The sequence below is a fragment of the Procambarus clarkii genome, chromosome 3, assembly GCF_040958095.1.
Source record: "Procambarus clarkii isolate CNS0578487 chromosome 3, FALCON_Pclarkii_2.0, whole genome shotgun sequence".
Classification (NCBI taxonomy): Eukaryota; Metazoa; Arthropoda; class Malacostraca; order Decapoda; family Cambaridae; genus Procambarus; species Procambarus clarkii.
This window is the reverse complement of record NC_091152.1, coordinates 62,882,599-62,907,694: the sequence shown is the minus strand read 5'-3', so window position 1 is coordinate 62,907,694 and position 25,096 is coordinate 62,882,599. Positions and strand designations below refer to the sequence as shown.

General features: G+C 45.6%; 1 protein-coding gene across 1 annotated transcript in view; it reads right to left on the bottom strand.

Annotated features, from left to right (window-relative positions):
* Positions 1-6,670: 6,670 nt before the first annotated feature.
* Positions 6,671-25,096, bottom strand: part of LOC138369125 (uncharacterized) — a 68,283-nt gene continuing 49,857 nt past the window's right edge. The window contains exon 21 of the mRNA XM_069332068.1: positions 6,671-6,678. Within this exon, the coding sequence (XP_069188169.1) occupies positions 6,671-6,678 (8 nt within the window). The remainder of the gene's footprint in view (positions 6,679-25,096) is intronic.

Genomic DNA, 25,096 nt, shown 5'->3' with positions numbered 1-25,096 from the left:
ACCCAGGGCAGCTAGCAGTGACCCAGAGCAGCTAGCAGTGACCCAGGGCAGCTAGCAGTGACCCAGGGCAGCTAGCAGTGACCCAGGGCAGCTAGCAGTGACCTAGGGCAGCTAGCAGTGACCCAGAGCAGCTAGCAGTGACCCAGAGCAGCTAGCAGTGACCCAGGGCAGCTAGCAGTGACCCGGGGACAGCTAGCAGTGAACCAGGGCAGCTAGCAGTGACCCAGGGCAGCTAGCAGTGACACAGGGCAGCTAGCAGTGACACAGGGCAGCTAGCAGTGACCCGGGACAGCTAGCAGTGACCCAGGGAACCTAGCAGTGACCCAGGACAGCTAGCAGTGACCCAGGGCAGCTAGCAGTGACCCAGGGCAGCTAGCAGTGACCCAGAGCAGCTAGCAGTGACCCAGGGCAGCTAGCAGTGACCCAGGGCAGCTAGCAGTGACCCAGGGCAGCTAGCAGTGACCTAGGGCAGCTAGCAGTGACCAAGGGCAGCTAGCAGTGACCCAGGGCAGCTAGCAGTGACCCAGGGCAGCTAGCAGTGACCCAGGGCAGCTAGCAGTGACCTAGGGCATTAATCCTCGCTCAGTACACCCCGGTACCTATTGTTGCACAGCCACGCTCAGTACACCCCGGTACCTAGTGTTGCACAGCCACGCTAAGTACACCCCGGAACCTATTGTTGCACAGCCACGCTCAGTACACCCCGGTACCTAGTGTTGCACAGCCACGCTCAGTACACCCCGGTACCTAGTGTTGCACAGCCACGCTCAGTACACCCCGGTACCTATTGTTGCACAGCCACGCTCAGTACACCCCGGTACCAAGTGTTGCACAGCCACGCTCAGTACCCCCCGGTACCTATTGTTGCACAGCCACGCTCAGTACACCCCGGTACCTATTGTTGCACAGCCACGCTCAGTACACCCCGGTACCTGACCTACTGTTGCACAGCCCCGCTCAGTACACCCCGGTACCTATTGTTGCACAGCCACGCTCAGTACACCCCGGTACCTATTGTTACACAGCCCCGCACAGTACACCCCGGTACCTATTGTTGCACAGCCCCGCTCAGTACACCCCGGTACCTATTGTTGCACAGCCCCGCTCAGTACACCCCGGTACCTATTGTTGCACTGCCACGCTCAGTACACCCCGGTACCAAGTGTTACACAGCCACGCTCAGTACCCCCCGGTACCTATTGTTGCACAGCCACGCTCAGTACACCCCGGTACCTATTGTTGCACAGCCACGCTCAGTACACCCCGGTACCTAGTGTTGCACAGCCACGCTCAGTACACCCCGGTACCTATTGTTGCACAGCCACGCTCAGTACACCCCGGTACCAAGTGTTGCACAGCCACGCTCAGTACACCCCGGTACCTATTGTTGCACAGCCACGCTCAGTACACCCCGGTACCTATTGTTGCACAGCCACGCTCAGTACACCCCGGTACCTAGTGTTGCACAGCCACGCTCAGTACACCCCGGTACCTATTGTTGCACAGCCACGCTCAGTACACCCCGGTACCAAGTGTTGCACAGCCACGCTCAGTACCCCCCCGGTACCTATTGTTGCACAGCCACGCTCAGTACACCCCGGTACCTATTGTTGCACAGCCACGCTCAGTACACCCCGGTACCTAACCTACTGTTGCACAGCCCCGCTCAGTACACCCCGGTACCTATTGTTGCACAGCCCCGCTCAGTACACCCCGGTACCTATTGTTGCACAGCCACGCTCAGTACACCCCGGTACCAAGTGTTGCACAGCCACGCTCAGTATCCCCCGGTACCTATTGTTGCACAGCCACGCTCAGTACACCCCGGTACCTATTGTTGCACAGTCACGCTCAGTACACCCCGGTACCTAGTGTTGCACAGCCACGCTCAGTACACCCCGGTACCTATTGTTGCACAGCCACGCTCAGTACACCCCGGTACCAAGTGTTGCACAGCCACGCTCAGTACACCCCGGTACCTATTGTTGCACAGCCACGCTCAGTACACCCCGGTACCTATTGTTGCACAGCCACGCTCAGTACACCCCGGTACCTAGTGTTGCACAGCCACGCTCAGTACACCCCGGTACCTAGTGTTGCACAGCCACGCTCAGTACACCCCGGTACCTATTGTTGCACAGCCACGCTCAGTACACCCCGATACCTAGTGTTGCACAGCCACGCTCAGTACACCCCGGTACCTATTGTTGCACAGCCACGCTCAGTACACCCCGGTACCTAGTGTTGCACATCCACGCTCAGTACACCCCGGTACCTAGTGTTGCACAGCCACGCTCAGTACACCCTGGAACATAGTGGTGCACAGCCCCGCTCAGTACACCCCGGTACCTAGTGTTGCACAGCACCGCTCAGTACACCCCGGTACCTAGTGTTGCACAGCCACGCTCAGCACACCCCTGTACCTAGTGTTGCACAGCCACGCTCAGTACACCATGGTACCTAGTGTTACACAGCCCCGCTCAGTACACCCCGGTACCTAGTGTTGCACAGCCACGCTCAGTACACCCCGGTACCTAGTGTTGCACAGCACCGCTCAGTACACCCCGGTACCTAGTGTTGCACAGCCCCGCTCAGTACACCCCGGTACCTAGTGTTGCACAGCACCACTCAGTACACCCCGGTACCTAGTGTTACACAGCCCCGCTCAGTACACCCCGGTACCTAGTGTTGCACAACACCGCTCAGTACACTCCGGTACCTAGTGTTGCACAGCCCCGCTCAGTACACCCCGGTACCTAGTGTTGCACAACACCGCTCAGTACACTCCGGTACCTAGTGTTGCACAGCCCCGCTCAGTACACCTCGGTACCTAGTGTTGCACAGGACCGCTCAGTACACCCCGGTAGTGTTGCACAACATCTTGCAGTATTGCTCAACAGTTCACCACAAACCTCCACCAGTAGCGTCCTCCCTTCACTCCTAACTGGTGATCCGTGTTCACCAATAGCTGCACAACTCCGGTCGTCGCTCCTCCTAGTTCATGTCGGGTGCTGCTCCCTCTCTCACCTTCATCCTCACACACCAATAACAGTTTGTCCCCATCATCCCATTTTCTATATTTACAGTTAAACGGCGCCTTTCTCAGGCACTGTGGTAGTTCCCCCCAATTATTTTCAAATGATTTTAAATGTTTCGAGTTTCCGTGAGAATAGCTGAACCATGCAGTACCCCAGGGTACCATACAGTACCCTAGGGTACCATACAGTACCCTAGGGTACCATACAGTACCCCAGGGTACCATGCAGTACCCCAGGGTACCATGCAGTACCCCAGGGTACCATACAGTACCCCAGGGTACCATGCAGTAACCCAGGGTACCATGCAGTACCCCAGGGTACCATGCAGTACCGCAGGGTACCATACAGTACCCCAGGGTACCATGCAGTACCCCAGGGTAGCATGCAGTACCCCAGGGTACCATGCAGTACCCCAGGGTACCATGCAGTACCCCAGGGTACCATGCAGTACCCCAGGGTACCATGCAGTATACCATGGTACCATGCAGTACCCCAGGGTACCATGAAGTACCGCAGGGTACCATGCAGTATCCCAGGGTACCATGCAGTATCCCAGGGTACCATGCAGTAACCCAGGGATTCACACACTACCCCAGGGTACCACACAGTAACCCAGGGTACAATGCAGTAACCCAGGGTACCACGCAGTATCCCAGGGTACCATACAGTATCCCAGGGTACCATACAGTAACCCAGGGTACCACGCAGTATCCCAGGGTACCATACAGTATCCCAGGGTACCATACAGTAACCCAGGGTACCATACAGTAACCCAGGGTACCACACAATACCCCAGGGTACCATACAATAACCCAGGGTACCATACAGTAACCCAGGGTACCATACAGTAACCCAGGGTACCATACAGTAACCCAGGGTACCACACAGTACCCCAGGGTACCATACAATAACCCAGGGTACCATACAGTAACCCAGGGTACCATACAGTAACCCAGGGTACCATACAGTAACCCAGGGTACCACACAGTACCCCAGGGTACCGTACAATAACCCAGGGTACCACACCCTAACCCAGGGTACCATACAGTAACCCAGGGTACCACGCAGTAACCCAGGGTACCACACAGTAACCCAGGGTACCACACAGTAACCCAGGGTACCACACAGTAATCCAGGGTACCACACAGTAATCCATGGTATATCTTGAGATGATTTCGGGGTTTAGTGTCCCCGCGGACCGGTCCTCGACCAGGCTTCCACCCCCAAGAAGCAGCCTTGACAGGTGACTAACACCCAGGTACCCATTTTACTCCTAGGTAACAGGAGCATCAGGGTGAAAGAAACTCTGCCCATCGTTTTTCCCCGGCGCGCGAGATCGAACCCGGGACCACAGGATCCGCTCAGCCACTGGCTCCCTTAACCCAGGGTTAAGGGAGCCCTGTGGTACCCTCCCTTTAGGGTACCATAGGACACTGGAACATCATGAAGACATATTATACTGTTGGATATTTTTGACCCAGACTATTTCTGTAGACAACAGGTCACCAACAGTGATCTCTCGCCTACAACAGTGTCCCCTGCAACACTGTCGCCTACAACAGTGACCAGCACTGTTGGTCTTTCGTCCTGACGCGCGTCTAATGTGAAAATAACGAACCTAGTTACTAAAAAGTTTAACATGTAAAAAATATATTTTCTGAGGTATCACTGAATGTAGATATTCTTCTGCAGGCGATGAGTCACAATAACGTGACTGAAGTATGATGACCAGACCACACACTAGAAATTGAAGAGACGACGACGTTTCGGTCCGTCCTGGACCATTCTCACAATCGACTTGAGAATGGTCCAGGACGGACCGAAACGTCGTCGTCTCTTCAATTTCTAGTGTGTGGTCTGGTCATCATAGATATTCTTCCTTTATATAAGTCTAGATATTCTTCCACTACATATGTAATATTCTTCTGTTAATATAAATCAGTTTTAAACACGAACTTCATCAAATTTCCATTTACTTTCTACAATTAAAAAACGATGGGTCTTATTTAGAAAAATTAACACACTTTTACAATAATTACTTAGGAAAAAAAAAAATCCGCAAATACACGAGTTTTTCAACAATTTCGTAAAACATTCATATCTTCTACACACGACACCAATTGTGTTTGATAGAAGGAAAAATGCCATCATGCGATTTTGATGACTTTGAAGGAAAGGTAAACAAAGAACTTATGTTACAATTTTGGCACGATTAATTTGGCATGAATGTGGATAAAACCTGTCATCTGGGCCTTACCTGGTGTAGTGGTGGTGAGGAAGAGTGCCAACAGATGGGCATACATGATGCCAACACCAACAGTTGTTTGGCTCCACTTTTTTTTTTTTACGATCAAAGGATTTTCCGATGATGGCCACTATAAAGCACTGTCTGTCTCCCGCCACTGACCCCTCTCTCTCTGTGTTAGGTCAACCTGGCCTGGGGTCAGAGAGGGGGTCGTCACTGCTTAGGGGGTCAGAGAGGGGGTCGACACTGCTCAGGGGGTCAGAGAGGGGGTCGTCACTGCTTAGGGAGTCAGAGAGGGGGTCGACACTGCTTAGGGGGTCAGAGAGGGGGTCGTCACTGCTTAGGGGGTCAGAGAGGGGGTCGTCACTGCTTAGGGGGTCGTCACTGCTTAGGGGGTCAGAGAGGGGGTCGTCACTGCTTAGGGGGTCAGAGAGGGGGTCGTCACTGCTTAGGGGGTCAGAGAGGGGGTCGTCACTGCTTAGGGGGTCAGAGAGGGGGTCGTCACTGCTTAGGGGGTCAGAGAGGGGGTCGACACTGCTTAGGGGGTTAGAGAGGGGGTCGACACTGCTTAGGGGGTCAGAGAGGGGGTCCAGGCGGTCGGGGTTTTTACTATTTAAGGTCAGACTCGGAGTCCTTACTGGCTAGCCACTTTCAACAGGACTTGGTTACACCAGGACTGACCATCCACTCGCCGCACCACCTTAAGTAGGAGAAATTTCCTAAGATCCAAACGTTCAGTTTTGATATCTAATTAAAGGTCAATATCTCTTGCTCTCAAGGGTTTCTGTAGAGTTGATCAATTGTTTCAGAGATGAATATTACTCACGAGTAAACAAGTCAATTCTTGACTACGTAACTACAACAGTCTGTTTACTGAATACAATAGACAAATACAACACCAGGTAATAAGCTGAGAATGATTATCATCAGTGCTTGGATGCTAAATCACGTTAATTAATTATTCTATTTAACACTTGATCATTACTTTACCAAATTGGTTTTCTCCCTATTAGTAAAATAAAACTTTAAATTGTCGTCATAAGTTTCTGAGGTTAGGCTGTATCTCATCCTCATTGTTATCAGCGAGTCAATACCCCGCGAGCGTGAGGGGGAAGGAAGGCGTTGACGTTTATTAACAATCAGTAATGGTCGTATCACCAGAAGCTGTTGGGCTCAGCTGGTCCAGGTACGGAGCGGAGCGCTGTACACCCTCCCACCACGACGGCTGCAGCCACACTGACTCGTGCCTCCACCACACCGCTCCACCTCTCCACCTCACACCACCACAACTCATCCTATAAATTCATCATTAAATCCGCCTCTGAGAATTTCCTTTACTCGGACAAACACAAAAATACAGTTATATTTCTACCGAATTCTCTTACGTTTAGGCACCTGGGAATACAGCGGCTCTCGTTAGTGATATAGAATTACTCCACGACCATAGACGAAGGGACAGCCAGCACAAACTGCCCAACTCCAGGCAAAACTATCAATATTGTTAGTATTTTTGAGCAATATTCCCACACGCAGGTTTCATGCAGACGAAGCGACAGCAATATTGCTAAATGACACGACGGAGCTAACCACAGCGCCTCGCCCAGCCACCAGTGTTCACCGCCACGTTAAATTGGCAGGTGATAGTTAGTTTAGTGGCCGGATCATTTTATATATTCGTCAGACTTTCTGAACTGTCCTTAATACGAAACCTCGACGCCAAATAAAATAATATTACGCATGTGCGTTGCTGAGCCACAACAACCTTCCATGTCCCCCAGTTCTCCCCACCATTCCCCCTTCACCCGTCTCCTCGGCCTCCCCACCATTCCCCACTCCACCTTCCCCTCTTCCTTCCCACCATGACCCACTCCCCTGTCCTTTTGTCTTCCCCACCATTACCCCCTCCCTTTTCCCTTCGTTCTTCCCACCATCTCTCACTTCCGTCCCCTCGTCCTCCCCACCATCTCTCACTTCCGTCCCCTCGTCCTCCCCACCATTCCCCACTCCCTCGTCCGATGCCTTCCCGAATGGTCTGATGTTCCCATCAGAAAATTGGGAACATCAAGTGATCTGATGTTCCCATCGCTGAAATATAAGAAAAACAGTTAAAAATGAATAGAAAATATTAAAAAAAAAAACTATACTCACGAAATGAACGTTATGGTAAACAACACTGCTTAATTCCAACACAATTCACACAAAATAATTAAATCAAAAAGAAAATAAATCAAAATCTATGAAAATAAAATTGATCAATACTATCGGAAACATTAAAATGGAATTCGTGACATATTTAGTATAGCGTGCATGTTGCTATTATGTGCAACAGATGGCGCTGTTTTTAAAAAACGCATGTCGTTACCTGTCACAAGGGTGGCATCTATACAGTTGGTACATAAAATGACGCGCCTATTCGAATGCAACGTTGTGTCAAATTTTCAAAGCAATTGGCAAAGAGGTTTCGAAGATTTCCCTCATATGAAAAACACGTGGAAAACATTTTTTTTCAGAAAAAGTATATATATTTATATATATATATATATATATATATATATATATATATATATATATATATATATATATATATATATATATATATATGTCGTACCTAGTAGCCAGAACGCACTTCTCAGCCTACTATGCAAGGCCCGATTTGCCTAATAAGCCAAGTTTTCCTGAATTAATATATTTTCTCTAATTTTTTTCTTATGAAAAGATAAAGCAACACATTTCGTTATGTATGAAGTCAATTTTATTTTATTGGAGTTAAAATTAAAGTAGATATATGACCGAACCTAACCAATCTTACCTAACCTATCTTTATAGGTTAGGTTAGGTAGCCCAAAAAGTTATGTTAGGTTAGGTTAGGTAGGTTAGGTAGTCGAAAAAACATTAATTCATGAAAACATGGCTTATTAGGCAAATCGGGCCTTGCATAGTAGGCTGAGAAGTGCGTTCTGGCTACTAGGTACGACATATATATATATATATATATATATATATATATATATATATATATATATATATATATATATATATATATATATATATATATGTCGTACCTAGTAGCCAGAACGCACTTCTCAGCCTACTATTCAAGGCCGGATTTGCCTAATAAGCCAAGTTTTCATGAATTAATTGTTTTTCGACAACCTAACCTACCTAACCTAACCTAACCTACCTTTTTCGGCTACCTAACCTAACCTAACCTATAAAGATAGGTTAGGTTAGGTTAGGTAGGGTTGGTTAGGTTCGGTCATATATCTACGTTAATTTTAACTCCAATAAAATAAAATTAACATCATACATAATGAAATGGGTAGCTTTATCATTTCATAAGAAAAAAATTAGAGAAAATATATTAATTCAGGAAAACTTGGCTTATTAGGCAAATCGGGCCTTGCATAGTAGGCTCAGAAGTGCGTTCTGGCTACTAGGTACGACATATATATATATATATATATATATATATATATATATATATATATATATGTCGTACCTAATAACCAGAACGCACTTCTCAGCCTACTATTCAAGGCCCGATTTGCCTAATAAGCCAAGTTTTCATGAATTAATGTTTTTTCGTCTACCTAACCTACCTAACCTAACCTAACCTAGCTTTTTTTGGCTACCTAACCTAACCTTACCTATAAATATAGGTTAGGTTAGGTTAGGTAGGGTTGGTTAGGTTCGGTCATATATCTACGTTAATTTTAACTCCAATAACATAAAATTGACCTCATACATAGAGAAAAGGGTTGCTTTATCATTTCATAAGAAAAAAAATATAGTAAATATATTAATTCAGGAAAACTTGGCTTATTAGGCAAATCGGGCCTTGAATAGTAGGCTGAGAAGTGAGTTCTGGCTACTAGGTACGACATATATATATATATATATATATATATATATATATATATATATATATATATATATATATATATATATATGTCGTACCTAGTAGCCAGAACTCACTTTTCAGCCTACAATGCAAGGCCCGATTTGCCTAATAAGCCAAGTTTTCATGAATTAATATATTTTCTCTAATTTTTTTCTTATGAAATGATAAAGCTACCCATTTCATTATGTAAGAGGTCAATTTTTTTTTATTGGAGTTAAAATTAACGTAGATATATGACCGAACCTAACCAACCCTACCTAACCTAACCTAACCTATCTTTATAGGTTAGGTTAGGTTAGGTAGCCGAAAAAGTTAGGTTAGGTTAGGTTAGGTAGGTTAGGTAGTCGAAAAGCAATTAATTCATGAAAACTTGGCTTATTAGGCAAATCGGGCCTTGCATAGTAGGCTCAGAAGTGAGTTCTGGCTACTAGGTACGACATATATATATATATATATATATATATATATATATATATATATATATATATATATATATATATATATATATATATATATATATATATATATATATTGTGACGGTAACGCGTTGGTGTTCGGCTGTTCAAAGCTAGGGGTATGGCCTCGTCACATAGTATTAAAAAAAAATAGAAAATCTGGAACTTCGTCTGTGGTAAGGTAAGGAGAAGACACACAAAACACAAGTAAATTTTAACAATGAAATTTTAATTACGTTAAATAAACAAACATGAATAAAATGGACAAACAAATTCGTATAATAAAATCAATCAAAATAATAAGAATAATTAAATGACACAATGAAAAGTTACGTTAAGACAAGTGAGCAAAATAACAAAAAGTGCAATAGACAAATAAATGAAAGGTGCTGGAATATTGGCTTTAAGCTATCACCTCTCTCAGTACACGTACGCCAAAGCGTACGTCTAGCAGGGAGAAATGTTAACTGTGTGAAAGCACGGAATATTCTGAGGACTGAGGTCGTGGCGGCCCCAGACATCAAGTAGTATGGGGGGGTGGAGTGCAGTTGCAGCCCGACCGGCGACCAATCAGAGGAGCCGGCAGCAAGACGGGTAGTTTGGCGGTTTGAGTCTGAGCAGGTGTTCCTGGCTGCATACGTTTTGCGCTCTGGCAAACCTTGGAGATGTTGTTGTCGTTGTTGGACATTTCTTCCATAGTAGTTTTATATAGTTGTATCGACGTAATTGTGGAGGGAAGAGCAGGCTCAATCTCTTGAAGGAGATTATTGTCACAACTCTCCCCCGAAGCCTGCGGTTCTGGAAGAAGTACGTCGTTATGTGGTGGAGTAATGGATGGAGTCGCTTCTACTTCATAAACTCTGGAGAGGGCATCGGCTATGGTGTTGTCAGAACCCTTGATATAGCGGATCTCCAGGTTGAAATCTTGTAAATACAGAGCCCATCGTAGAAGACGCTGGTTGGTGAATTGGGCTTGATGTAGGAAGCGGAGAGGGTTGTGGTCTGAGAAGATGGTGGTAGACCTGGCGCCTTGTAGGTACGGAGCGAAGTGTTGGAGGTTCAGGACGATGGATAGTAGCTCCTTTTCAATAGTGCTGTAGTTCCTCTGGTGTGGTTTCAGTTTGTAGCTGTAGTAGCTGACAGGTAGAACCTCCTCGCCTCGTTGTTGCATCAGGACACCACCAACGCCGGTACCACTGGCGTCGACATGAAGGACGAAAGGCTTGGTGATATCTGGAGAGGCGAGAATGGGGTTAGAACAGAGGAGGAATTTGAGTTGTTCGAAAGCAACGGTTTGCTGCATGGTCCAATTATACCGTTGCTTGGGACTGGTTAATAGAATTAGAGGTGTGGCGACTGTACTGAAATTCCTCACAAACCTACGGTAGTAGGAGGCAAGACCAAGGAAGCGCAGGAGCTGCTTCCTGGTGGTAGGCTGTGGATACTGTTGGATGGCTTGAGTGTGTGAGTCTAACGGAGCTATGCTGCCACTCCCAATAACATGACCCAGATAACGCACTTTACCTTTCGCGAAAGTGGACTTGCCCAGGTTGATGGTGAGGCCGGCTGTCAGGAGCTTGGAGAACAGACGTCGCAGCTGGAGCAGATGTTCACTCCAGGTGTTGGAGGCTACGACGATATCGTCCAGGTAGGCGTATGTGTTATCCAAGCCCTGGATGACACGGTAGACAGCTCTCTGAAAGGTGGCCGGGGCATTACATAGTCCGAAAGGAAGGCGTTCATATCTGAAAAGTCCAAAAGGAGTGATGAAGGCAGATATCTCTTTAGCTCGCTCCGTTAGACACACTTGATAGTACCCCTTAAGCAAGTCCACTTGGGACAAGTACTGGGCACTACCAATGGCATCAAGGATGTCATCTATCCTTGGCAAGGGGTAAGCATCCTTAACAGTTACATTGTTCAGTTTACGATAGTCGGTACATAACCGCACCTTACCTTGGGGTTTGGGCACCAAGATACAAGGCGAGGCCCAGGGGGACTCACAAGGTGTAGCCAGTCCATGATCCAAGAGGTACTGCACCTCAGCACGCATGACTTCCTTCTTGCTCGGGCTGATTCGGTAGAAGGGTTGACGAATCGGCCGGGTGTCGGGGAGCAGTTGGATGTCGTGCTGGGTAACATTACACTCTTGGGGGTCATCTCGGAACAACTCTTTATGTTCTCTGAAGATCTTGACGAGAGGTGCACTATGATTATCCTGAAAGTATTTGGAAAGATCATTAAGGATTTCGGAATTAGAAAGCGCTGACTCCTTGTCAGTGCTTTCGGGAGGAGAAGCTGGGAAGGTCTCACTGTGGATGTAGGGTTCTGTGAAGGTGGAATAGTTAATTAGGACAGTGGGAGGAATACCATTATATTGCTTCAGGAGGTTGACGTGGCACAGCTGGGTCTTCCGCCGCCTATCTGGAGTCTCTATTACGTAGTTGTTGTTATTCCTGCACTCTTTGACGCGGTAGGGTCCTGAAAACCTGTTTTGGAAAGGTGAACCTGGGATAGGGAAATATGCAAGGACGAAGTCTCCCGGCTTGAATTTTCTTACTTTGCTGGTCTGGTTGTAATGAGTCTTCATTCTCTCCTGGGCTTTCAATAGATTATCATGGGCAAAACGGTGGACTCTCTCTAGAATGTGTTGAAGGTTTTGAAGAAACTGGGGCACATTCTGATGCTCACTGAAGGTGGCATCTCGGAGAGAGTCTTTGAAAGCCTTAAGGGGAGTACGGCACTTACGGCCGTAGAGCATCTCATAAGGAGATACTCCTAGGGACTCATTGGGGAGACTTCTGAAAATACACATTATAAGGTCAATCTGCTTATCCCAATCCTTCGAGGTTTCACTACAAAACTTTTTCAAGAGTGCTTTGATGGTCTGATGACTACGTTCAAGAGAACCCTGTGAAGCAGGATGATAGGGGCTGGACAATACCTGTTTGATGTTGAACTCCTCCAGTGTCCTTTTGAAGAGATCACTGGTGAAGTTGGTACCACAGTCACTTTGAATCTCCCTGGGAAATCCGTATTGAGTGAAGATCTTCAATAGATGTTTTATAACCGTAGCAGCCGTGATGTTCTTCACTGGAACTGCTATGGGAAATCTGGTGGTAGGACACAGGATGGTTAGGATGTAGGCGTTACCTGAACTGGTCCGAGGTAAAGAACCAACACAGTCTATTATGAGTCTGTGGAAAGGTTCCGCAGGCACCTGTATGGGAATCAGTGGCGCTCTGAGAATGGAGATGTTCGGTTTGCCTGCCATCTGACATGTATGACACCGTTTTACGTACTGTTTGACGTTATTTACCATACCTGGCCAGTAGTAGTCTTGACGAATTCCATGGTAAGTCTTGTTGAAGCCGTAGTGGGAGAGCGCTCCGTGGGCCAGGTGTAGAATAGTGGGCCGCAGGCTGGTGGGAATCACAAGTTGTTCGATGTTGGCCCAACCGTCCTCCTCCTTCAGTTTACTGGGTCTATATCTGCGGTAGAGCAAGTCGTTCTCTAGGAAGAACCCAGGAATACTGTCGGGTTGAGTCTCAGCCTGGAAAAACAATGGTGTTAAAGTAAGATCTTCCCTCTGCAACTTACGGAACTCCAACTTGGTCAGATGCGGGGGTAGTTTCTGAAGGTCTTGAGGGACAGCGGTAGCAGTAGAGTCAGCTGGCTGTGGACGTGCGGCTTGTGCACAGGTGGTCACGAGAACCGGAGGAGAAACTTCATCACTCTCTTGAACCTCTGCTGGAACATACTCTAGAATAGGGTTACTTGGCACAGAGTTACACACCTGGGGTTTGTCCATGACGATCAGGTTGGTCGGTTGCAGGTCTTCTGCCAAGTCGTTTCCTAGGAGAAGTTGCACTCCAGGCATGGGAAAAGGCTTTTCCCTGACTGCGACTTGGACTTCCCCGTTCACGTAGGGACAATTCAGGTGGACTCTGGCGAGAGGGTATGGAGTGGTAGCAGTGAGGTCAGTGATGAAGACAGTTTCTCCGGTGTAGGTGATGTTGGGCACAGCCGACTTCAAGATGATCGATTGAAGAGCCGCTGTGTCCCTCAAGATCTTCAATTTGAAACGTCCCTCCGGATTTGAACCGTTGGCAGAGACAGTTCCAGTATACAGGTGGTTACTGAAAAGAGAAAGATCATTAACATTAACACCAACATTCATCACAGGCTTACCGGACTTAGGAGGAGTTGGTTTGGGTTTTTGTTGGACAGTGGTTCCCTTGTATTGAGACTTACCACACTTGTCTATGGTATGTCCATAGAGTCTACAATACTTGCAGTACAGTTGTGAACCAGCTTGATCGGGGCTCACTTTCTCGTAACTGTACCACGACTTCTTACTGGAGGATGGTTCGGGTGTCAGCCGGTGGATGAGGCTGTAAGTGTCAGCCGACTTAGCACACTTCAGGTAGTCGGTTTCTTCTTTATCTGCTAAGTAGAGGCGGACAGGAGGCGGCACACGTCTCAAGAATTCTTCAACAAGCATCAGGTTGACGAGTTCTGTAAAAGTAGAGACATGTGCTGCTTCCAGCCATTTCATGAAATATCTCCGTTTCGTGTTAGCAAACTCAAGGAAGGTAGTGGTACTTGCCTTCAGGTGGTCACGGAATTTCCTTCTATAACTTTCAGTAGAGAGGAGGTAGGCGTCCAACACTGCTTGTTTCAGAGTCGGGTAGTCATTCTCAGACGCCAGAGTACTGAGTGTGACTGCAGCTCTACCTGTAAGATGGACTCTGAGAAGTGTGGCCCAATGGTCGACAGGCCAACTGAGTTGATTAGCAAGGGTTTCAAAGGTGGTAAAGAACACATCAACTTCTGCTTCTACAAAGGATGGCATTAACTTACTTGCATGTGATATATTAAAACTGACGGGAAGATTGGCAGTAGCTTGTTGGCGTTGAGTGAAGTGTGAAGTTTCCAAGGCGATTTCTCGTTGACGACACTCTAGAGCCAGAGTCGCTTGTTGCTTGTCATGTTCGCGTTGCATCTCCAACTCGCGTTGTTTGGTTTCAAGCTGTACGCGTTCCCGCTCCTGGAGTGTTTCAAGCTGTACTCGTTCACGTTCACGGAGTAATGCGACCTCACGTTCGTGGAGGGCGAGTCCACGTTCGTGTTCTTCTCTCCTCAAGGCAGCTTCGCGTTCTTGTTCGTCTCTCCTCAAGGCAGCTTCGCGTTCTTGTTCGTCCCTTCTTATGGCAGCTGCTTCTCTTTGCTGCTCACGTTCAATCTTGGCCAGCTCTAGTTTGAGTTTCATCGTTGCCAAGTCAGTTTTATCTGCAATATAGTAAGTTTCATGAGTTTCAGAGTCTATCTTACCTTGCTCTAAATAGTAATCCAGCAACAGGTTGTATAGGTCATTTTTGTTGGCTTGGTAGGGAACTTCTAGTTGATACTCATGTGCAAGAGTTTGTAATTCAGTCCTCTTGGCACGACTTAAAGTCCCTATTTCACCTGCTGGATTTGCACGGAAAGCTTGGAGACGAAACATGGTGAAATTAGCAAATAAAGGTACACGAATATTCAATAGTGAATGTCAGAAACAGGACAACGTGGCAACTGGTACCTATCCTGTGAGATCTTTAACAATTAAAGTTAAGTAAAAGATGTTAAATGATTAAATTAAATCAAGGGCGCAGGAAATCTTGTACCCGGTACTCATGTAAGAGGATAAGGGCAAGAAAATCCTACTAACAAATGAAACAGAGTTTCGAAAACAAATGAAACATTAAATTGCCTCAAAAGTAAAATTGGTAGTCCAAGGATGTAGGCATACCTTGCCAAGTCTCTATAGGACATAAAGCAAGTTTTTCCTACTGAATTTAATATGATACTTACAGAATTAGCGAACTTTTGTGCTCTGAAAAAGTAAGCTAATTCCCTACCGTTGTATGTATCATCATCTCTGACTGACGTGTAGGGGTGCGAGGTGTCAACTGGTGACGAGAACTGCTGCTGAGGTCCCAATTCAGCAACTAAAGTTCGAGCTAGAGGAACTATGGCCCTCTTTGTCCTCCTACAGTCAGATTGCAGAAGATTGGGTACTCTTGACCCGGGGCAGACCACAGTACCAGGGTACCAATATGATGATCTGTCAAAAATGAGAAATATCCAAGGGACAAAGATGGTAAACATGAGTAATAACACGGAGGGAGAGATGACCAATTAAGAGTATGACTGAGGCCTACAGTCACCACGTAATCCAAAGTTGTCTCACCTTCACCATATGTTACTCTCGTAATGCACAATACACCGCACCTTATAAAAAATGAAATTGAATATGAAAAATAGTAAAAGCTACATTAACAAAGTTAAATACGCTTACCATAAATTACCACTTGGCACCAGTACCTGAGTGAAGCATCCCGGACAGGCCCCCATATAATATGTGACGGTAACGCGTTGGTGTTCGGCTGTTCAAAGCTAGGGGTATGGCCTCGTCACATAGTATTAAAAAAAAATAGAAAATCTGGAACTTCGTCTGTGGTAAGGTAAGGAGAAGACACACAAAACACAAGTAAATTTTAACAATGAAATTTTAATTACGTTAAATAAACAAACATGAATAAAATGGACAAACAAATTCGTATAATAAAATCAATCAAAATAATAAGAATAATTAAATGACACAATGAAAAGTTACGTTAAGACAAGTGAGCAAAATAACAAGTGCAATAGACAAATAAATGAAAGGTACTGGAATATTGGCTTTAAGCTATCACCTCTCTCAGTACACGTACGCCAAAGCTTACGTCTAGCAGGGAGAAATGTTAACTGTGTGAAAGCACGGAATATTCTGAGGACTGAGGTCGTGGCGGCCCCAGACATCAAGTAGTATGGGGGGGGTGGAGTGCAGTTGCAGCCCGACCGGCGACCAATCAGAGGAGCTGGCAGCAAGACGGGTAGTTTGGCGGTTTGAGTCTGAGCAGGTGTTCCTGGCTGCATACGTTTTGCGCTCTGGCAAACCTTGGAGATGTTGTTGTCGTTGTTGGACATTTCTTCCATAGTAGTTTTATATAGTTGTATCGACGTAATTGTGGAGGGAAGAGCAGGCTCAATCTCTTGAAGGAGATTATTGTCACAATATATATATATATATATATATATATATATATATATATATATATATATATATATATATATATATATATATGTTGTACCTAGTAGCCAGAACGTCGTACTCGGCCTGCTATGCAAGGCCCGATTTGTCTAATAAGCCAAATTTTCCTGAATTAATATGTTTTCTCAAATTTTTTTCTTATGAAATGATAAAGCTATCCATTTCATTATGTATGAGGTCAATTTTTTTTATTGGAGGTAAAATTAACGTAGATATATGAACGAACCTAACCAACCCTACCTAACCTAACCTAACCTATCTCTATAGGTTAGGTAGCCGAAAAAGTTAGGTTAGGTTAGGATAGGTAGGTTAGGTAGTCAAAAAACAATTAATTCATGAAAACTTGGCTTATTAGGCAAATCGGGCCTTGCATAATAGGCTGAGAAGTGCGTTCTGGCTATTAGGTACGACATATATATATATATATATATATATATATATATATATATATATATATATATATATATATATATATATATATATATATATATACATATATATACATACTAGCAGTACCCGGCCACGCGTTGCTGTGGCTCAGCAACACGTGCGTTGCTGAGCCACAACAACCTTCCCTGTCTCCCAGTCCTCCCCACCATTTTCCCCTCACCCGTCTCCTCGGCCTCCCAACCTTTCCCCACTCCCCCGTCCCTTTGTCCTCCCTACCATTCTCCTTTCCCCCATCCCCTCGTCCCCATCATCCCAAACTCCCCTGTCCTCTCTTCCTTCCCCACCATTTCCCCCTCCCTTGTCCCTTCGTCCTCCCCACCATCTCTCATTTCAGTCCCCTCGTCATCCCCACCATGCCCCACTCCCCTCGTCCGATGCCTTCCCAAATGGTCTGATGTTCCCTTCAGAAAATTGGGAACATCAAGTGATCTGATGTTCCCATAACTGAAATATAAGAAAAACAGTTAAAAATGAAATGAAAATATGAAAAAATATAAAAAGAAACTATTCTCACGAAATGAACGGTCTGGTAAACAACACAGCCGAATTCCAACGCAATTCACAAAAAATAATTTAATCAAAATGAAAATAAATAAGAAATCTAGGAAAATTGAATTTATCAATGCAATCAGAAACATTGAAATGGAATTGTAACATATCTAGTATAGCATGTGTGTTGCTCTTACATGCAACAGATGGCGCTGTTGCATGTAAGAAAAGCATAGTTTTACCTGTCACAGGTGTTGCATCTATACTTATACTTAAGAAATGAACGGTATGATAAACAACACAGCTCAATTCCAACACAATATCACACAAAATAATTCACTAAAAATTAAAATAAATCGAAATCTATGTAAGTAAAATTTATCAACGCAATCGGAAACATTGAAATGGAATTCGTGATATATTTAGTATAGTGTGTATGTTGCTATTATTTGCAACAGATGGCGCTGTTTTTCAAAACTGCATGTTTTTACCTGTCACAGGGGTGGCATCTATATTGTAGGTATATAAAAAGATGCGCCTATTCGAATGCAACGTTGTGTCAAAATTTCAAACCAATTGGTGAAGAACTTTCGGAGATTACAGAGTGTTTTTCTTACGTCCAACAGATGGCGCTGTTTTTTAAAAAAATGCATGTTTTTTCCTATCACAGGTGAGGCATGTATATAGTAGATATATAAAAAGACACGCCTATTCGAATGCAACGTTGTGTCAAAATTTCAAAGCAATCGGTAAAAAGGTTTAGAAGATTTCCCTTACATGAAAAACACAGTTTTTCAGAAAAGCATGTCTTTTTTTTTACCGTCACAGACGTGACATCTATAGAGTATGTATTTAAAAACCTGCTCGGATGCGAATGGAACGTTGTTCCATTCGCATCCGAGCGAATGGAACAACGAATTGAACAACGAACAGCGAATGGAATTAAAATATTAAAATAATAATATATACATACAATAATATCAAATAATAATTGTATGCATGTTAGGGAGTGGTCCACACACGACCATGACATATGCTTAGTAAGGAGGAACAAGACAGGAAATACAGGATATGACTCATGGTGATTGTTAGTGAATAACAGCCAACAGTGAATAATTGTGCAGCTTTAGCGCCCAGTGGTGACTTGACACTGTCATGCACTGAAGGTTGATTGTGGCTACGACACAACCCAACACTGTTGAATACGACACAACCCAACACTGTTGGCTACGACACAACCCAACACTGTTGGCTACGACACAACCCAACACTGTTGGCTACGACACAACCCTACACTGTTGGCTACGACACAACCCAACACTGTTGGCTACGACACAACCCAACAATGTTGGCTACGACACAACCCTACACTGTTGGCTACGACACAACCCAACACTGTTGGCTACGACACAACCCAACAATGTTGGCTACGACACAACCCAACACTGTTGGCTACGACACAACCCAACACTGTTGGCTACGACACAACCCAACACTGTTGGCTACGACACAACCCTACACTGTAGGCTACAACACAACCCAACACTGTTGGCTACGACACAACCCAACACTGTTGGCTACGACAGATACCAACACTGTTGACTACGACACAACCCAACACTGTTGGCTACGACAGATACCAACACTGTTGACTACGACACAACCCAACACTGTTGACTACGACACAACCCAACACTGTTGACTACGATACAACCGAACACTGTTGGCTACGAAACAACCCAACACTGTTGGCAACGACAGATACCAACAATATTGACTAAATCTGTTTGACTGTTGATATTGATAAAAATGAGTTTCCTGTTGGGTTATTTGTGGACCTGCGTAAGGCTTTTGACACTGTCAACCACCTAAACCTTCTTCTTAAATTACATCATTATGGAGTCAGAGGACACTTCCTACAATACCTCAAATCTTACCTTACTGACAGGCTCCAGTATGTTTCTGTGAATAATTCAATTTCTCCCACGCTACCCATCAACATCGGTGTTCCTTAGGGCAGCATACTTGGCCCTCTCCTCTTTCTCATCTACATTAATGACCTTCCAAATGCCTCCCAACACCTCAAACCAATTCTATTTGCTGACGACACAACCTTCATTTACTCCAGTCCTGACCCCCTTGCTCTAAATGCCACAGTAAATACTGAGCTAAATAAAGTCCATCTTTGGCTAACTGCCAACAAACTCTCCCTTAACATTGACAAAACTTTCTATATTCTGTTTGGCAATAAATCCTCTAATCAAATAAATCTCAGAATAAACAGTACCCAAATTTGTAACAAAATAGATGGCATATTCCTTGCCGTTCACATTGACGAGAAGCTGAATTTCCAGGGACATATTTTAATATATCAAAAAAAGTTTCAAAAACTGTTGGCATTCTTTCTAAGATCAGATATTATGTACCCCGCCCTGCCCTGGTGACGCTCTATTACTCCCTCATCTATCCATATCTCAACTATGGTATTTGTGCTTGGGGTTCTACTTCCCAAAATCATTTATGTCCTCTAATTACTCAACACAAAGCTGCTATTAGGACAATATCCAACTCTGGCCCCAGACATCACTCGGTACCCCTACTCAAATCTCTGAATATGTTGGACATTAAGTCACTACACATTCTCTCATGTGTATTATACATATATAAAACGCTGAACTGTAATGCCAATCCTGACCTCAAAAGCTTCATTGAAGGAACCCATGAGCACCACACCAGAAGCAAATACAGTTTTGATATTCCAAGAGTACGACTTAATCAAACTAGAAATGCTCTACAAATCAAGGGACCCAGAATGTGGAATGACCTTCCCAATCATGTTAAAGACTGTACTTCTCTCCACCAATTTAAGATAAAAACGAAGCACTACCTAATAAATTCCCTGTAACCTACCTTACCCCTCTACTGTCAACCCATGTCTGTTTTTCTTAAACAACGCTGTTTGTCGACCAAATTGTATTTGTGCTGCTTTTTCAAACATGTTCCCCCCTTTCTTATTTTTATTTTTATTTGTTCTCAACACATTTTACACTTTAAACTCAATTAGTTTTAGGTTTTAGTCATTAAAGTTTTTTCTGCCCGAAACGCATTGCGTAATAGTGGCTTTAGGCACTGTATGTACTAGCTCTATCTATAAATCTATCAATTTTTGTAAATATCTCTTGTATGTATGTATCTTACCTGAATAAACATTTATTTATTTATTTATTTACTACAACGCAACGCAACACTGTTGACTACGCCACAACCCAACACTGTTGGCTACGACACAACCCAACACTGTTGGCTACGCCACAACCCAACACTGTTGGCTACGCCACAACCCAACACTGTTGGCTACGACACAACCCAACACTGTTGGCTACGACACAACCCAACACTGTTGGCTACGACACATACCAACACTGTTGGCTACGACACAACCCTACACTGTTGACTACGACACAACCCAACACTGCTGGCTACGACACAACCCTACACTGTTGGCTACGACACAACCCTACACTGTTGACTACGACACAACCCAACACTGTTGGCTACAACACATACCAACACTGTTGGCTACAACACATACCAACACTGTTGACTACGACACATACCAACACTGTTGGCTACAACACATACCAACACTGTTGGCTACAACACATACCAACACTGTTGGCTACAACACATACCAACACTGTTGACTACGACACAACCCAACACTGTTGGCTACGACACAACCCAACACTGTTGGCTACGACACAACCCAACACTGTTGGCTACGACACATACCAACACTGTTGGCTACGACACAACCCTACACTGTTGACTACGACACAACCCAACACTGCTGGCTACGACACAACCCTACACTGTTGGCTACGACACAACCCTACACTGTTGACTACGACACAACCCAACACTGTTGGCTACAACACATACCAACACTGTTGGCTACAACACATACCAACACTGTTGACTACGACACATACCAACACTGTTGGCTACAACACATACCAACACTGTTGGCTACAACACATACCAACACTGTTGGCTACAACACATACCAACACTGTTGACTACGACACAACCCAACACTGTTGGCTACGACACAACCCTACACTGTTGACTACGACACAACCCAACACTGTTGGCTACAACACATACCAACACTGTTGGCTACAACACATACCAACACTGTTGACTACAACACATACCAACACTGTTGGTTACAACACATACCAACACTGTTGGCTACAACACATACCAACACTGTTGACTACGACACAACCCAACACTGTTGGCTACAACACATACCAACACTGTTGACTACGACACATACCAACACTGTTGGCTACGACACAACCCTACACTGTTGGCTACGACACAACCCAACACTGTTGACTACGACACAACGCAACACTGCTCACTACGACACAACCCAACACTGTTGGCTATGCCACAACCCAACACTGTTGGCTACGACACAACCCAACACTGTTGACTACGACACAACCCAACACTGCTGACTACGACACAACCCTACACTGTTGGCTACGACACAACTCAACACTGTTGACTACGACACACCACTACACTGTTGGCTACGACACAACCCAACACTGTTGACTACGACACAACCCAACACTGTTGGCTACGACACAACCCAACACTGTTGGCTACGACACAACCCAACACTGTTGGCTACGACACAACCCAACACTGTTGGCTACGACACAACCCAACACTGTTGACTACGACACAACCAAACACTGTTGGCTACGACACAACCCAACACTGTTGGCTACGACACAACCCAACACTGTTGGCTACGACACAACCCTACACTGTTGGCTACGACACAACCCAACACTGGTGACTACGACACAACCAAACACTGTTGGCTACGACACAACCCAACACTGTTGGCTACGACACAACCCAACACTGTTGACTACGACACAACCCAACACTGTTGGCTACGACACAACCCAACACTGTTGGCTACGACACAACCAAACACTGTTGGCTACGACACAACCCAACACTGTTGGCTACGACACAACCCAACACTTTTGGCTACGACACAACCCAACACTGTTGGCTACGACACAACCCAACACTGTTGGCTACGACACAACCCAACACTGTTGGCTACGACACAACCCAACACTGTTGGCTACGGCACATAGCAACACTGTTGGCTACGACACATACCAACACTGTTGGCTACGACACAACCCAACACTGTTGACTACGATACAACCCAACACTGTTGGCTACGACACAACCCAACACTGTTGACTACGACACAACCCAACACTGTTGGCTACGACACAACCCAACACTGTTGACTACGACACAACCCAACACTGTTGGCTACGACACAACCCATCACTGTTGGCTACGACACAACCCAACACTGTTGGCTACGACACAACCCAACACTGTTGGCTACGACACAACGCAACACTGTTGGCTACGACACAACCCTACACTGTTGACTACGACACAACCCAACACTGTTGGCTACAACACATACCAACACTGTTGGCTACAACACATACCAACACTGTTGACTACGACACATACCAACACTGTTGGCTACAACACATACCAACACTGTTGGCTACAACACATACCAACACTGTTGGCTACAACACATACCAACACTGTTGACTACGACACAACCCAACACTGTTGGCTACGACACAACCCAACACTGTTGGCTACGACACAACCCAACACTGTTGGCTACGACACATACCAACACTGTTGGCTACGACACAACCCTACACTGTTGACTACGACACAACCCAACACTGCTGGCTACGACACAACCCTACACTGTTGGCTACGACACAACCCTACACTGTTGACTACGACACAACCCAACACTGTTGGCTACAACACATACCAACACTGTTGGCTACAACACATACCAACACTGTTGACTACGACACATACCAACACTGTTGGCTACAACACATACCAACACTGTTGGCTACAACACATACCAACACTGTTGGCTACAACACATACCAACACTGTTGACTACGACACAACCCAACACTGTTGGCTACGACACAACCCTACACTGTTGACTACGACACAACCCAACACTGTTGGCTACAACACATACCAACACTGTTGGCTACAACACATACCAACACTGTTGACTACAACACATACCAACACTGTTGGTTACAACACATACCAACACTGTTGGCTACAACACATACCAACACTGTTGACTACGACACAACCCAACACTGTTGGCTACAACACATACCAACACTGTTGACTACGACACATACCAACACTGTTGGCTACGACACAACCCTACACTGTTGGCTACGACACAACCCAACACTGTTGACTACGACACAACGCAACACTGCTCACTACGACACAACCCAACACTGTTGGCTATGCCACAACCCAACACTGTTGGCTACGACACAACCCAACACTGTTGACTACGACACAACCCAACACTGCTGACTACGACACAACCCTACACTGTTGGCTACGACACAACTCAACACTGTTGACTACGACACAACACTACACTGTTGGCTACGACACAACCCAACACTGTTGACTACGACACAACCCAACACTGTTGGCTACGACACAACCCAACACTGTTGGCTACGACACAACCCAACACTGTTGGCTACGACACAACCCAACACTGTTGGCTACGACACAACCCAACACTGTTGACTACGACACAACCAAACACTGTTGGCTACGACACAACCCAACACTGTTGGCTACGACACAACCCAACACTGTTGGCTACGACACAACCCTACACTGTTGGCTACGACACAACCCAACACTGGTGACTACGACACAACCAAACACTGTTGGCTACGACACAACCCAACACTGTTGGCTACGACACAACCCAACACTGTTGACTACGACACAACCCAACACTGTTGGCTACGACACAACCCAACACTGTTGGCTACGACACAACCAAACACTGTTGGCTACGACACAACCCAACACTGTTGGCTACGACACAACCCAACACTTTTGGCTACGACACAACCCAACACTGTTGGCTACGACACAACCCAACACTGTTGGCTACGACACAACCCAACACTGTTGGCTACGACACAACCCAACACTGTTGGCTACGGCACATAGCAACACTGTTGGCTACGACACATACCAACACTGTTGGCTACGACACAACCCAACACTGTTGACTACGATACAACCCAACACTGTTGGCTACGACACAACCCAACACTGTTGACTACGACACAACCCAACACTGTTGGCTACGACACAACCCAACACTGTTGACTACGACACAACCCAACACTGTTGGCTACGACACAACCCATCACTGTTGGCTAC